This window comes from Chelonoidis abingdonii, chromosome 11, assembly GCF_003597395.2.
Source record: "Chelonoidis abingdonii isolate Lonesome George chromosome 11, CheloAbing_2.0, whole genome shotgun sequence".
Lineage (NCBI taxonomy): Eukaryota > Metazoa > Chordata > Testudines > Testudinidae > Chelonoidis > Chelonoidis abingdonii.
The window spans coordinates 1,871,533-1,887,197 of NC_133779.1; the positions used below are offsets into that span (position 1 = coordinate 1,871,533).

Below are 15,665 nucleotides of genomic sequence, written 5' to 3' on the forward strand. Positions count from 1 at the left end.
CGCCTCAGGGTGGGGGTGCAGGGGGGAGGGCGCAAGGTGGAAGTTTTGCCTAGGGCGCAAAACATCCTTGCACCGGCCCTGAGCACGGCGAGGGTGCAACGTAGGGACTGCAGCCAGCGGAGGAATGAGGGGCCCCAGGGGACACTTCTCCCCCGGCCTTGTCTGCTGCTGGCCATGGAGGGGACACCAGGTCCCCGAAGGACCCCAGGAACGGGGGAGACTGAGTCAGAGCCGGGGGCTTCACAGCTGATGCTGGGACCCTAAAGCCGAGTTGAGCAGCCAGATCCTGCGGGTCGCAGCAAACCGGCCACGCTGCCCTTGGGCAGACACCCGTGCACATTAACAGCCTTGTTAGCAGAAATGACTCCCCCCGGCTGCGTGCTGGCCAAGGGAGAGCACCCCAGGCTAGGACTCCTGGGTCCTGCCCCCCTCAGGAGGGGAGCGCAAGCCACAGAGCCACCCAGCAGACCAAGGGGCGACCCAGGCCCACGGAATGAACCTGGTAAGCAAGGGGGCTGCAGTCCAACCTGGGAGCTGGAAATGGGTGTAAACGTTTAACGGGGAGGGGAAGGAACCAGCCCACGCCAGTGCCTGGTTCTCCTCTGAACAAGAGTTCCTTGGGGCTGCCCCGGGGCAGACACGATCCCCCTGCCCCGGCTGGCCTGGGTCCCGCTCCTGGGGGGTCTCCCCGGCCCCTGGGGGCCCTCCAGCCAAGGGGATGCAGAGCAGGCTGCGGGCAGAGGGGAAAAGCCAGGGAGCGGAGGGGAGCAGGGAGGGCACAGGGAAGGAATGAACATGTCACCCACTTTCACCACGGTGCACAGCGGCACCCGGCTGCAGCCATCGTGCTGGATGCAGGCAGATGGATTCGGCCCCCCGGCTCGGGGTGCGAGAAGGGTGGGGGCAGGGCCCAGGCGGGTAAATAAAAAAAGAGGGAACGAGCCAATGAAAGAGGAGTGAGATCAGCCCCATGAGTCACTGACAGTTCCTGCCTGGGGTTACACTCGATTTCCCCTGCCCCGAATCCCCCCCCCGCTTTAACTCTCGCCACCAGCACACACTGGGGTTAACCGCGGGGCGAGTGGGGGCAGGCAGAGCTTGGTGACAGATGGGCTGAAGCACCCGGCTGTGGAGAGGTCCAGATGCCCCGCCCTGGCCCTGCCAGCGAGAGCTCCCGTACAGCAGGGCCAGGTGGAGATTGGCGCTGGGAGGGGGGACCTGTACCCTCACCGGCCCGTCGAGTCCGCAGTGAGACAGCTGGGGCCCTGTGGATGGGCAGCGCACGGTCACCGGGGTGCAGGCCTCAGAATTCAGCTCCGCTGGAGGGAACCGAAAAGCCAGCGGGGGGGATCCCTGCAGAACAGCAGTGGGCGTGGGGGTGGAGGAATCGCACGGCCAGGGGACACGCTCCCATCCCACACGGCGCAGACAGCTGGCTGGACACACAGGGGGAAGCCCCCTTTTTAATGGGCACCGAGGCACAGAGTTCACCGCGGCGAACGCCAGGTTTGGGGTGATCCGGACACAGCCTGCGCGGGCCGGGCAGGAGCCGGGAGCAGTTTGAAGGGCACCGACTGGGGTCCCCGCTCGGCAGGGACCCGGAGCCGCGGGCGGCCAAGCCTCACGTCTTGGAGTATTTCCTGCGGACGGAGTCCCGGTAGAACTGGAAGATGGCGCCGCTGGCCCGCTGGGCGGCCGCAATACACTGCTGCAGCTGGGGAGGAGCAGGGAGACGGGCGGTTAGAGCGGGGGCACCCCCAGAGACAGGCCCCTACGGCACCCACTGACTGTCCCCAGGGGCTCCTAACAGCCCCCACCCCCAGGCTCTCCGCTCTGCCAGCTGCTCTGACCAACCTGCCCCGAGGCGCCTGGGAATGGTGTGGGGGGGGACGGCCTCTGATTCCCCGTCCCCAGAAAGAGGGGGCCTGCCCCCTCTGTATGGGACAGTGGGAAGGACAGGGGGTGTGGCCCCACAGCACAGGGGGACACAGCAAGGGAGGGCTGAGCCCCCCCAACTCATTTCACCCGGGGGAGCAGAGCCTGATCCCCTTCACCTTCCCTCTAATACATGAGGGGAATCCCCCCATGCCCTCCCTCCAGGCCAGGACCCCCACATTCCCCACCCAGACACACAGCCAGCCCAGAAGTGGGGCTGGGGGGGCGTGAGGGGGAGATGAGAGGAGAGCTGCCATCCCAGCACCCTACCTCCCGTCGCCATAGCAACCAGGCTGGGGCTGTGACTCCCCATCAACCATTCAAAGCTGCCCCAAACTCAGGAGGGGAACACCCCCCACCCCCCGCAGGCAGCCCACCCCAGCTCCCCCACCCCCCAGCGCCCGGGAGGGGAACCCTTCTCCCCCCACCCCCCCGCAGGCAGCCCACCCCAGCTCCCTCACCCCCCAGCACCCAGGAGGGGATCCTGGGGTCGCTCCCCACCGGCCCCTCAGGGGGCTCCGGAAGGGGCTGCGTGAGACGTGCTCACCCCGTGTTGATGTGCCCAGCTCTGGGCCGCGCGGTGGGCAGGACACCAGCCCCAGCTCTTGTGCACCGGGGGTCTCCCGGCCAGGCTGGGCAAGGCTGGCTGGGGGGGGCGGTCAAAGGACCCAGCTGGGGCTCAGAGCCCCCCCACCCTAAATGGGAGTTGAGAGGACCTGACAAGACACCGCCCCACCCAGGCCCTCAGCGGCTCTGCCCCAGAACCAGCCACCCAGGGAACAGTTGGGAAACCAGATGTGGCTGAAAGGGCCCTGAAATTCTGCCCCTGGGCAACAGCTGGGCATATGCTAGCCCCAAGCAAAGTGCCACAGCAACCCCCTGCACTGCCAGCCCTAGGCTTCCCCCCCCAGCTCTGCCAATGCCCCTCACTCCCGACCCGCAGCCCCTGCCAGCCCAGCCCTGGGCTCCCCCTAGCCCTGCCGGTGCCCCCCACTCCCGACCCGCAGCCCCTGCCAGCCCAGCCCTGGGCTCCCCCTAGCCCTGCCAGTGCCCCTCACCCCTGACTCGGGCGGAAGATCTCCCAGGGTCTGGAGGGAACCGACTCTACTCGGGAAGCCAGAGCACAGAGCTGAGCTGCGAACATGGCATGGCCCAGCGGCAGCGCTCTCGCCCGTCCCATCCCCTGCCAGGGCACTGGAGGGCAAATGCCCCCCAGGTGATCAGTCCCACACGCAGGCAGGGCTGAGATCCAGCCGCCCCCCCAGCAGCCAGGCTCTGAACTCTCACGTCAATTCCCTCCGTCAATTCCCTCCCTCGCTGCAGCGAGTGCGTGGGGGGGGGGAAGAGATCGACAGCAGCAGCCAGCTGGGACAGCGCACAGATGGGGGGGGGACACCCAGGGGAGAGACAGAGAGAGAGAGAGACACACACACCCCACAGTGGTAATGGGCACCTGGAGCCACAGACACACACTGTGATGTGTGTCCACTAGGCCAACGCGAGCGCACACACCACAGCAATGCACACAGCCACAACACGGCAACAAGTGCGCACACAATCACAACCCACACACAGCCACAACCATGCGCTGGAAAGCAACGGGCACACAACACGGCAATGAGTGTGCACAAAATTACAACCCCCCACACGGCCACAACCGCGCGCTGGAAAGCAACGGGAGCACAACACAGCAACGAGTGTGCACACAATCACAACCCCACACACACAGCCACAATCTGTAAAGCAACCGGCGCAACAAACCCAGGAGGAGGTGGCAAAGGGCTTTTTTCTCCCCGACACGTTAACGCGCCCACCTGCTCGGGGCAGAGCCCAGGAACGCACCGGGGCTGGAACACTACCAGCCTCCCCAGCTGGATTCGGCTGGGACTGACAGATCCCCCTCGGCTCTGGGCTCACTGCGGGTCCCCCCCGTCTCAGCTGCTCCTTGTCCCGTCGAGTTCAGCGACATCCCGGAGCCCCAGTTCCAGGCCACGGAGCCGCACCCCAAACCCAGCCCTGCCGCCAGCAGATCCGGCAGCTTCCCACCCAGCAGGGAGCAAACCGAGCTCCCAGTTTGGTGCACAAGAGACACCCCCCGAGATCCGAGCCTGATCCTGCCCCCCCAATCCCACGCTCTAGTGGCCCCACACCCCAGGCCCCCCAGCCACGCCCCGCTCACCTCCTCCACCGAGCAGGTCCCCTTGCTGGTGCACATGAGCACCTGCCGCTCCATGCTGCTGATAGCGAAGGTCAGCACGGCCCGAGCCTCCTGCCAGGGAGGGGGACAGAGTGAACTGCCCGGCCATGCCGCTGTGGGGCGGAAATCAAGCATGCTGGGGCCTTCCCCGTTCATCCCGGGACCCTCACAGGCCAGGATCCCGCCTCCATGGTCCCAGCCTGCCAGGGCTTGGCTAACAGACCCCGGCCCCTCGCATCAGACACGTGCCCTGCAGGCGCTGTTAGCCAGGCAGCCTGCACCCCCAGCTCTCGGTACACACGGAGCCGACGGGGGACGGGGGGAACACTGATTCCCACCGCCAGGCAGGAGGGTCGGGGCTGGCAACATTTACGAACCATTAAGAGCATTCGGGTCAGAGGAGCAGAGGCAGCTCAGCTCCATGCTCCAGGCCACCTGTCAGCGCAGGGTCAGGAAGGAACCCCACCCCCCGGGCCCCACTGTGGTGGGTGCGACAGACCCTCCCACCCATTCTGCCAGGCACAGACCATGCCCCGCCCCCGCCCCGGGCCTGCCCTTGTGCTGGGACACCACAGCGCTAAACCCAGCCACCCATAGGGCACAGCCCTCTGGCCCTGGGCGGTCCCACATCCACCTTCTCCTGCTTGGCCGTGGGGTCGAGGGTGATGGCTCCGGTGGAGTCCAGGGCGCAGGTCACCCCACAGAAGAGTGACTTCATGGGCAGGCCAGCGTCCATCAGCCCCATGCAGGCTGCGTTCAGGCAGCATGCCAGCAGCTGGGCGCCAGGTCAAGGAAAAGCCGGCAGGGAGTTGTCAGGGCAGCCTGGTCACAGTGAGCCAGCCGTAACCCACCCAGGCCCTTCCCTCTGGCAGTTCTGTCACCTCCCTGCTCAGACTGCTAGCTCATGAGGGCCCCGTCGGGCCGGGCGCCGCCCAGACCCCGGCGGAGATCAGGGCCCTGTCGCGGGCAGTGCAGCGTCCGAGATTGGGGGCCCTGTTGCCATGCAGACACACAGAGACAGATAGTTTAAGCAGACACAGGAAGGATCGATTTTCTTTTTACAAGAGGGAAACCGAGGCACAGAAGACTAAGTGTCTTGCTGAAGGTCACACCCAGGAGTCAGTGGCAGAGCCAGGGCCCGAACCCAGCTCCCCACACACTCAGCCAGATGGTGACTCCTCTGGGGATGCTCAGCACCAGACCAGCCAAAGACGCACGCGACACATCTGCACTGGCCGGGGGCTGGGCTGGAGCATAACCGGGGTTCCGTCCCCCTAAAGATCAGAGCAACTGGAGATGGCGGGGGCAGAGGGGAGGATGTAGGGGGACCTACCACCCCGCAGCAGGGCAGGGACCAGCCCCGAACGGGAGATGACTCAACCCGCCAGCAAACACAGTCTTTCCACGGCACTTTTCATCTGCGAGTTAAACAGCCGGCGCCTGCCAAGCCCTCCGCAGATGTGAAGTGGGCTATCGGCCTCATTAATGAACACTGGCTAATTAACAGGGAGGGGCGCTGCGGGCCGTCCTCGCTAGCAGCCCCAGCAACGGGGACCCGCTCTCGGCTGCTGCACGCTCCACGGAGGGAAACCACCGCTCGTTTCTTCAGAGCCCCTGTGCAGAGCCCCACATGCAGAGCTCGCCTCAGCTGGAAAGTGCCCCTGGAACTGCGGGGTCTAGAGGCTGGGCGGGTCGCAGGGAGCTGGGACTCCTGGGTTCTGTCCCCGGCTCAGGGAGGGGAGTCTAGTGATCAGGGGTGGGGCTGGGAGTCAGGACTCCTGGGTTCTGTCCCTGGCTTGGGGAGGGGAGTCTAGTGATCAGAGGTGGGGCTGGGAGTCAGGACCCCTCGCTTCTGTCCCCAGCTCTACAACAGACTTGCATGACTGTGAGCAAGCCACTTGCTCTCTCTGTGCCTCAGTTTCCACACCTGGGTGGCTGTGCGGGGGGTGCTGCCTGTGCGGGGGGTGCTGCAGGAGTCAGAGGGGCCCAGGAGGCGTTTTCCACAGCAATTCAATTCCCCTTTAAAGAGAGCAGCCTAGTAATGCTTGACTTCAAACACTCCACAGCCACTCGGCCTCCCCCCACATCCCCTGGACCACAACAGAACCCAGGAGTCCTGGCTCCCAGTCCCTGCCTGCTCCAACCTCTAGACCCCACTCCGCTCCCACAGCTGGGAAGAGAACCCAGGAGTCCTGGCTGTCAACCCCACTCCCTGAACAGGGCCCGAGGGCTCTAACATTTCACTAGCCATGTGGAGCTCACCAAGCCCGCACCACAGACCAGCTCCTGCCCATAAGTAACCCGCCCCCGGCCTCCCTGGGCTCCAGATCCCCCTCCAGAGCAGCTGCAGGAGCACCTGGGGGTGCGCCATGGACCAGCCCCCACTGGCACCAGCTACTGTTCACTTACTAGCTGTATTAGGGTAGTACCCTGGGGTCCAGACCCAGCCCTGTCTTTGCTAGGCACTACCATAACACACCTAGTAAGTGAGCAGCACCAAGCTGGAGCCCCAGTTATGACCAAGCTCCCACTGTGCCAGGTCCTGTACATTTATTAGGTGCATTACATTAGGGCCAGGACCCTAAGGCACTACCATAATACACCTAATAGATGTACAGAGTCCAAAACAATGGGGCTGTGGACTGGTCCATTTCGGGCTCCAATGTGCTACCATAATACACCTAAGAAATGTACCATGCCTAGCACAATGGAGTCCTGGCCCATGACTGGGCACTGTTCATTATGATAGCCGTCCCAGGAACATTCCAGAATAGGGGTACTGGGTGTATTGGGGTGGCCCGTAGGGGCCCCTACCCGGAGCAGGACCCCGCCGGGCGGTTGTTGCCGGTGGACAGGCTCCGGCTGGGTCCCAGGAGGGGGCTGTGGGGGACAGGATGTCCTTCCTGCCAGCGCTAATCTCCCCCCGGGATTTGGCTCAGTGAAAAGTGAGAGCTGTTCCCAGCTATGCTGAATTAAGTCATCACTCCTGCCTCTATTCAGCTGGAATCCGACACCCCCGCCTGCTGCTAATCCCCGCGCCTGGCTCACACCCCAGAGCCGGAGACCTTGTCACTTCGCACCTGCATCACGCACCGTAATTAAATTCCTCCAGTGCCCTGGGAAGGCTCTGCTGCCCCGCCAGTCCCAGCAGCCCCCCTTTACACCAGGTTCCTTTGTTCTCACCGATAGAGGACTGGGCTGGCAGGGGCTGCGGGTCGGGAGTGAGGGGCACTGGCAGAGATGGGGGGGAAGCCCAGGGCTGGGCTGGCAGGGGCTGCGGGTCGGGAGTGAGGGGCACTGGCAGAGCTGTGGGGGGGGACCCCAGGCTGCTGTTCCCCCTTCGACTCTCCGGTGGGTTCAGTCGAGTGGGAAGCCCCAGCCCTTCCCCGGGACACCAGGGCGCACGCCCCAGACAGCCACTGCCAGGGCACTGCTGCCACCTAGAGGCGATGGCCAGTAGTCCATGTCGGGCTCGGGCCAGATGAGCAGGAGCGCCCCCGGCTGGGCTGCCGGTGAAGGATACGGCACCCGCGTCGCTGATCACCTGCAGGACGATGGAGATGGAGGTTCGGGGGTGCAGGGTGCCCAGGATAACCGCCTCACACGTCTTCCTGATCAGCTGCTCCCGGTTCTTTTCAAAGACACCTGGGGGAAGAAGAGACGGGGGCCAGCTGAGCCGGGAGCTGGACAAAGCCCCCCAGCAGCTCCTCTTTGGCCCCGCGCTCTCCCCCATGAGCCGTCTGCCTGTGTGACGCCAGTGCCCAGACTTCCCAAAGCAGACTGCCCCCCCGGCATGGCAGGCACTGCCCCAAAGCCCCCCAGCTGAGCTCGGTGGCCCTCGCCATGCCGGATGCTGCCCCCACAGCCGCCCAATATTGGGGAGGCTCCCATCCTTCTGGGCGCACACAGCTTGCCTCAGTCTCCCCAGCTAAAAGTGAGGGAGAATTCTCCTCCCTTTATCTCATGTTTTGAGGGAGTCCTGCCCCAGTGACGTTACACCCAACCCCACCTCGCCGGGCGGCTCTGGCTGCCCAAGGCTGTTTCTCCAGCAAGAGTCAGTAACAAAGCTGAGAACTGTCACTACTTCAGCAGAGGAAAACCCTCCCTTGGTTCTTAATTTCACGATTTGCTGCGGAAGCGCCCTGGGTATCTGACAGCTTGAAAAAAGGAGCCTGCTGAGACCCAGAACCCGGTAGAGATGCTGACAGTTTGGGGAGCTGTATTCCAGGAGGCCCAGCTGCAGGGGAACCGATGAGCCCAAGGGGCAGGGAGAGCCCGGCCCAGGGTTAACACTGCCACGGTTGTGACACAACAGGGAAACTTCATCCAGAGGGGAGGGGTGTGTTTAGACGGTTACAGGGCTTTATGTCAAGTTATGTCTGTCTGTCCATCCACCCCCTCCTTCCTCCGTCCCTCCACCCCCGCCGCACATAGCACTCCACTCATTCCCCCCACTGCACGTGTAGAACTGATAAATGAAATTGTTTTTAATTGTTCACTTTATTAATGTAAGTTCTGTTCACCATTCCCTACACTTGTCTGCATTGTAACTTCTGTTCACTGTTTGATTTTGTATTCCATATGACTTGGCATTGTGCCTCTCTCATACAACTTTGTATTAGAAAATTGGTAGAAACTTTGTATCAGATGTTTATAGCCCTAAGATAGTATAGTTAAAGTGAAGAAAATGTGCCTTTTGCTAGAAGTAGAATAAAGATCTCCCCCACTCTGTAATCAATTGCCCCATTGAGCTGATGAGTGTGAATGAGTGAGGCTTGGAAGACACCCAGTCCAGAGAGCTCAACAGTTGAAGAGGGGAATGGAAGCCAGAGCAAAGACAATAGAACTTGTCAAGTGGGCCCAAGTGAGGGGAGCAGACATATTGACGACCCAGGGATTAAAGCAAGCACCTTCTTTAGAAAACGCCCTCTTTGAGCAGCATTGGGACAACACCCAGAAAAAAGCAGCACAAGACCAACGACACAGACCCAGATTTTGATATCTTGGTCTGGATTTGCATAAGAGGGAAGCTGCTATAAATACAAGGTGTCTTGCAGAAGGACCCTGGTCTCGTCTTGTCACCATCGGAGCATCGATCCGGATCGGCAGAAGCCCGGCTCCACCCTCCCCCATCTAACTCACCTGGCCAGTGCAGTTAAGGGGAGCAACTGTTGGAACAACAGCAAGACGTGTGTTTGTGTCTGTGTGTGTGTGAATGCATGACTGTAATATATCATATGCGATATGCATTAGAGTATTAAATTAATACCTGGATTACTAATAAATGTGGCGTTTTGCCTTATCCTCCCTGAAAAGACCCGTATAGTTACTTTGAGTACAACACACGTTGTCTCTGCCACCCACCCTGGCTCTTATCTGGCCACCATTCCCACAGCGCAGGTCAGCACCTCCCAATTGGCAGTGGGATTTACACACACACATGGCCCCCCCGGCAGGGCAGTGCTGTTACCCCACTGCACACGAGCACACCAATTGCAGTGACTTGACCAAGTCGCGGCACACAGGCTAGGGACTCAACCAAGGTCCGTCCAACCTCCTCACAGTGGAGACGGCACGAATCCGAGCGCAGCACCGTGATCCGAATCCAGAGGACAACAGGCTCCAACCACCCCCACCTTTGAACGCAGGCGGGCTCAGGGCTGAGGCCACGCACCAGTCATTTCCCCTCACGGTTCTCCTGGGGCACGGGGCCGCTCAGCCACACAGGGTGCTGGGCGATATCGGAGCTCACGTCCAGTCATTCCCCTATGGGTCTCACTGGCACGGGGGCCGCTCGCGCCAGCCATTGGCCCCTCCCGGGGGTCCACGGGCTGCTCAGCACCATGGGGCACTGGGTGATATCGGAGCTCACGGAAGCTGGGGCCGGAATATGCCAGAGGTATCAGATCGCGGCAGAATTGCTCGCCAGACCCAAATCTCTATGGTGCTTTGTGGCAGAAGGCGGATTGTTATGTAGGGTCCCTGACAAGCCCTGTATTCACCACGCTAATAACAATCTCCTCGTTATTGTAGGACTCAGTTTTAAACACCCAGTAAGCGGAGAGGCGGAGGGTTGAAGGATCCCAGTGTTTTAAATAGTCTCCAAGTTGTTCTGAGGTGTAATCCTGGCCGCTGCCTGGGAACCCCCAACCCCGTCAGCGCCCCCTTTACCACTGACAATGCCCATGTGGGGGGGCCTCACGGCTCCACTGTCGCTTACCCGGGGGAGCCCCACTTTGGTTGAGCAGCACTTCCACGTGGCCTTGTCGTACAGCTCTTGCTGATCTTCACCTCGGCCGGGCCGTACAGGCCCGGCGAGGACTGAGGTGTCCTGAGGGACGAGGACAGCGCAGGGTAAGACCCAGCCCTGCCTCCCCAGCTTCTGCCCCGGAGCGGAGCCAGGAAGGAACTTCCAGGACCGCGGGGGGGCCGGGTCTACGCAGCTCCTGCCCCAGGTCCCAGGGGGCTCCCCGAACTCCACCCCCCAGCTGTCTGGGATGGGGAGCCCCTGCTGGCCAGGCGATGAAGGCCCCAAGTTATGGACTCCCCCCAGACGGGAATCGGGGAGCCCTCCCTCCACCATGGACAGGCTGGAGGGAGCGAGACAACCCACAACCCAAAGGCAGGAGGATAAGCGGGGTCCTGGGCGCGGGCGGGACAAGGGGGATGTAGCAAGACCCGGGGGGGGTGGAGGCAGGGAGGTTGGGGTTCAAGGAGGAGCCCCACGGATAAGATGACCAGTAGCCGGGGGGGCGGGAGGTACAGGAAGGGAGATCGAGGGGCGATCCCAGCGATGGGGGTAATACCAGGAAGCAAGGGGGTGGGGGAGAACAGGGTGTGGCGGGTGGCTGGCGGGGGTTATGGGGCTCAGGGGTTGGCAGGAGGGTCCGCGGGCGGGGGGGGTCCGGGCGTGGGGGGAGGGCGTGACCAGCGGTACCAGGGGTGTCGTGGGGTTCAGGGGGGCCCGGGCCAGCGGGGGAGGGGATGACCGGGGGGGCCCTGGGGGGGGGGGGCCGGCCCAGTGAGGGAAATGGGAGTGAGGGATACGGGGGACTTGGGAGGGTCCGGGGGGCTGGGCGGTCCGCGGGGCCTGGGGGTCGGGGTCCCGGGCTGGTGGTGGGGGTCCGGGCAGTACCGGGGGGAGGGGTCGGGGGGTCGGGCCCGGGTGGGGAGGGGGTGACCGGGCAGTACCGGGGTGTCGCGGGGCTCGGGGGGGCCCGGTGGGGAGGGGGCGTGGCGGGTGTCGGGGGCCGGTGGGAGGGGGACGGGCTCGTGGGGGACCGGGCGGTCCGGGGGTGTCGCGGGGCCGGTGGGGCCGGGGGCCAGGGCCCGGGGTGACCGGCGTACCGGGGGCCCTGAGGGGAAGGGCCTCGGGGGGCCCGGTGGGGGAGGAAGTGGGGTAGACGGGCGTACCGGGGCCGGGGGCCTCACCCTGTCAGAAGGCGCGGCGGAGCCGTCGGGGCGGCCGAGCGGGCGAGCTCGCAGGAGAGCGGCGCAGGGCGCAGCCCCCCCGTCGGAGCCTTCCCCTCTTCCCCCCCGCGGACCACTTCCGCTTCCCGGGCGCGGGGAACTGCGGGAGCCCCGCCCCCGGCCACGTGGGGAGATGGGGGGGCCGGGCGGTTGCTATGGTGATGGTGCCCATGGAGGCCGGGCATGGGGCGGCGGGTCACTGTTTCATGGCGACGGGGGGGCGGGCAGCCCGCCTTCCGCACCAAGATGGCGGCGGGCTGGGGGCTGCGGCGGGGCTGGGGCGGCTGCTGCTGGGGGCCGCGGGGGGGCCGGCCTCGGCTCCGCGTGAGTGGGGGGGCCCGGGGGGGGGGTTAGTCTGCGTGCAGCCCCCGGCGGGCGGGCGGGCTCAGGACGCCTGGGTTCCCGGGCCGGTTTGCCTCAGTTTCCCCCTTGCCGACAGCGGGACGGCCCATTGGGTTCATCTGTTAGGTACCGGGCCCCCCGTGGGGGCCGCTCCTGCGGGGGGGGCTGAGCCCCCCCGTGGGGCCGCCCTGCGGGGAGGGGCTAGCCCCCCCGTGGCGCGCTCCTGCGGGAGGTCTGGGGGGCTGCCCCCCCCGTGGGGCCGCTCCTGCGGGAGGGGCATGTGGGCTGAGCCCCCCGTGGGGCCGCTCCTGCGGGAGGGGCTGTGGGGGCTGCTCCATGCGGGGAGGGGGGCCTGTGGGTGAGCCCCCCCCATGGGGCTGTGGGGGCTGAGCCCTGGCTCGGAAGGGGGAGGGCACTGGGGGGGCTGGGTGCTGGGGGGGTTGGGGCTCAGGGCCGTGCCTGGTTGTGGGGTTTCCCAGCACCCAGCTGACTTTTCCGGGGGGGCGTCGACGGGCAGGTTCCGTGTTCCTGAGGGTTCGCTGGGCCCTGGCTGCTCCGTTCTGGGGGGTGAGGGCAGGGGGCCCGGAGCCCCTGTTGGTGCAGAGACAGGGGGGGTGAGGTAACACCTCTTATTGGCCCAGCTTCTGGGGAGGGAGACGTTTTCCGAGCTCCCCGGGGCCCTGCCCTGCGCTGTGCGGCTCCGCAGCCCGGCGCTCTCACCCCGCGAGCTTGGGCCCACGCCGGCGCCTTGCACCTTCCCTTGTGTTCACTCTGGGCCGTTCTTCTCCCGGGGCGCTGTCTGCTCACGCTCTGGCAGAGACGGGTGCTGACAGCTGGCGTGAGCGGGGTGCATTGAAGTGTCAGCCCTCACGGCCTTGAGGGAACATAAACAAGGACATGGTGTTTGTTCTCTCCAACCTGCCCCGGATCCAAGCACAAAACAGATTTAATCAGCTGTTCAAACGGCTCTGGGGCCTCGTGAAGAGAACAGAAATCCCCAGGCCTCCTAGCACAACCTTGTCATGCTCCCCACCTGCCACGGACCCACCTCGCAGAGTCGCATGTGGCCAAAGTGAAGGGCGCCCCAAACTGATTCATGGAGGAAACTTCAACAAGGACCAGCTGTCAGCTTCTCCTCGGCTTCTTCAGGCCCGAGCTAGCTGGGAAAGGGGCACCCGTGTCGTTGATATCCAAGGTTGATTACGCCCATGGTGTGTGCATGCAGCAGTTTTAGGTTTACTAAGGTTATAAACCCAGGGGCAGGGTCTGTCTCTATGTTCTGCGTTTGTGCAGCACCTGGCGCCTGTTGGGCCGGCCCATGACTGGGGCTCCCCGCTGCTGCTGCAATACAAAGAATAAATCATAATCGGTTAAGCGACTTCACTGGCAAAGCCCTAAGTGCACCCAGCCCGCGACATGTCCCTACATGCACCGGACCCGGTGCGTACGTGTCACTCCCGTGGTGCTACGTGGAGGAGACATGTCTGAGAGTGATGCTCTCCCGCCTCACCTAGTCCTGTCGTCCCCCCAGCGCGTACTCCGGCAGCAGCAGGAGTTCACCTCCCTGGAGGAGAAGCCGCAGTTTCCTGGAGCCTCGGCCGACTTTGTGGACAAGCTGGATTTTATCCAGCCCAACGTGATCTCGGGGATCCCCATCTACCGGGTCATGGACCGGCAGGGGCAGATCATCAACCCAGACGAAGATCCCCAGGTGAGCGCAAGACGCTGGCAGGATTGTGGGGTGGAGCCCAGATCCCATCTCCTCCACCCCACCCATGCAGGATTGTCCTCTGGGCTGTGCCCCACAGCTGGGCACACGGCAGGGCAGGATGCACCTAGTCTGTCCCCTGGTGTCGTGTTAAAACACAGTTCTACCCTTATTGCCCTGCCTTTCACCCCGTTGCTCCCCACCCCTCGCCACCTCCCTCCATGGGGCTGGACCCTGGAATGTCTGCTGGCCATCGCCATGACCCCTTGTGACGGATTTACACACCAGAGCAGCACCTCCTGCTGTCCGTTTCAGGGATTAACTCTCTCACTGTGATCTCTCCTTAAATATCGGCCAGTTCTATAGTCCAGCCACTTCCCCAGTGATGGTCGGGGGGCAGGGGGGACACACCAGGGCCCACCCCCTACTGCGGGTTCTGGCCCAGGACCCTGTAGCTAGCAGCCTCTTCCTGCCTCTCCTTAGCTTCTCCACCAGAGCTGCTTCAGTTCTCGGCAGCCCCAGCACCTTCGCCCTCCTCTCCGGGCCTCCAGCCCGCAGGTCCCAGTGGCCAGCCAGCAGCTCCCCCTTGTTCCTGCCAACAACTGGTCTGTCCAAGGAGCTACCTCCTGCAGCCACTAGGCACAGTCCCCTCTCCTCCTGCTGCCCTGCCCCTCCCTTTTATGTCAGCCCACTGGGCCCTGATTGGCTGCCCCCCCTGCATGGCTTCCCTAGGCTGTTTTAACCCCTTCCCTGCCAGCCTGGGGCAAACTCCCCATCCCACCCAACAATCTGCCTGGCTGGCGTGGCCGTCGCAGCTTCTCCCAGGCATGGGCTTGTGATGGAGTAGGGACTGTCTGTGTGGGGAACGGGAAGGAGTAGGGACTGTCTGTGTGGGGAACGGGAAAGCAGGGGATGTCTGTAGGTGAGGGACAGGTGCTCAGCCTGTAACCCGAGCCCGGCTGGGGGAAGGTCCTGGGCGGAGGAGAAGGGGACAAAGGATTCGGCCGGCGGGAGAAAAGGCAGGACAGTTTGGGTTTGGGGCTGTGGGCAGAATTCAGGGGATCCTAGCTGGGATCCAAGCACCCTGAACCCCCAGAAGGACTGGATGGAGGGGTCCTGACTGTGCTGCTGCCGCCACGCCCTCTCGCTCGTCCCACTGCCTGTTCCCTCCCTCTGTCATAACCCCTTCCTGCTTTTACTGGCTGGACTACCCACCGTCAAGCTGTGCGCCCGGTCCACCCGCCCCCCCCCCCCCCACGGGCGCGCCAGCACGCGGCCCGCGAACCCCAGCACTCACCGTCGCACAGCGGCCCTCCATCCTCGCCCCCACCTCATGACGCTCCCCGGCGCTCCTCCCCACCGTGCCCGGCCCCCCGCAGCCCCCCAGCGCCCTCCCACCCCGTCTGCCGCGTCCCCCTTCCCCTGTGGATGGGCCCCATGCTGACCCGGCCCTCGCCTCTTCGCCAGCTCGCGCAGGAGCAGGTGCTGAGTCTACAGACCCATGACCCGCTGCCTCAAACGATTGCCGGATCTGTACCGAGTACCAGAGGCAAGGGTCGTCCCCCGTGGTGCTTCCCGCACGTTGAGCCCGCGCCTCCGTGGCCGGAAATGACTGGATATCGTGGCCGTCAGCCTGAGCCCAGCCTGCAGTTCACAAGGTGGGTGTGGTTGGAGGCTCCTGTTGTTCCTCTGGCGATTCGGATCAGCGGTGTTGCCAGCTCGGGCATCGTGCCGCTCTCCACTTGGATGGAGTGGGCATCGGGTTGGGTCCCGGGGCCGGTGGAGCCGAGACGCGTCTCGGTTAGTCCCTGCTTGCCGCAGACTTGTCAAGTCACTGCCAGATTGGGGGTGCCTCAGCGATCGTCTGCGCTACGTGAGGTTCCGGTCCAATGCTCGGGTAAACACTCCCCCCAGAGTTGCCGTGTATACATCGCCCGGATCGTGCCGTCTGCCGGGGGGGCCATGTTTGTGGTGTGTAAAATCCACTGCCAATTGTGCAGGTGCTACATGCCC

General features: G+C 64.0%; 2 protein-coding genes across 2 annotated transcripts in view; one reads left to right on the forward strand and one right to left on the reverse strand.

The window, feature by feature from the left end:
• Positions 1 to 1,437: 1,437 nt before the first annotated feature.
• EXOSC5 (exosome component 5) lies at positions 1,438 to 11,653 on the reverse strand. The gene is made up of 6 exons (XM_075070564.1): positions 11,564 to 11,653; positions 10,353 to 10,463; positions 7,656 to 7,777; positions 4,767 to 4,907; positions 4,115 to 4,204; positions 1,438 to 1,714 (listed from the first exon to the last, which is right to left on the reverse strand). Exons 4-6 carry the CDS (start codon positions 4,875 to 4,877, stop codon positions 1,622 to 1,624), a joined length of 294 nt encoding a protein of 97 aa, XP_074926665.1. The 5' UTR covers positions 4,878 to 4,907; positions 7,656 to 7,777; positions 10,353 to 10,463; positions 11,564 to 11,653; the 3' UTR covers positions 1,438 to 1,621.
• Positions 11,654 to 12,756: 1,103 nt separating this feature from the next.
• BCKDHA (branched chain keto acid dehydrogenase E1 subunit alpha) overlaps positions 12,757 to 15,665 on the forward strand; it is a 6,300-nt gene continuing 3,391 nt past the window's right edge. Inside the window, exons 1-2 of the mRNA XM_032795616.2 lie at positions 12,757 to 13,655; positions 15,120 to 15,310. Coding sequence (XP_032651507.2) covers positions 13,371 to 13,655; positions 15,120 to 15,310 — 476 coding nt within the window. The 5' untranslated portion in view covers positions 12,757 to 13,370. The remainder of the gene's footprint in view (positions 13,656 to 15,119; positions 15,311 to 15,665) is intronic.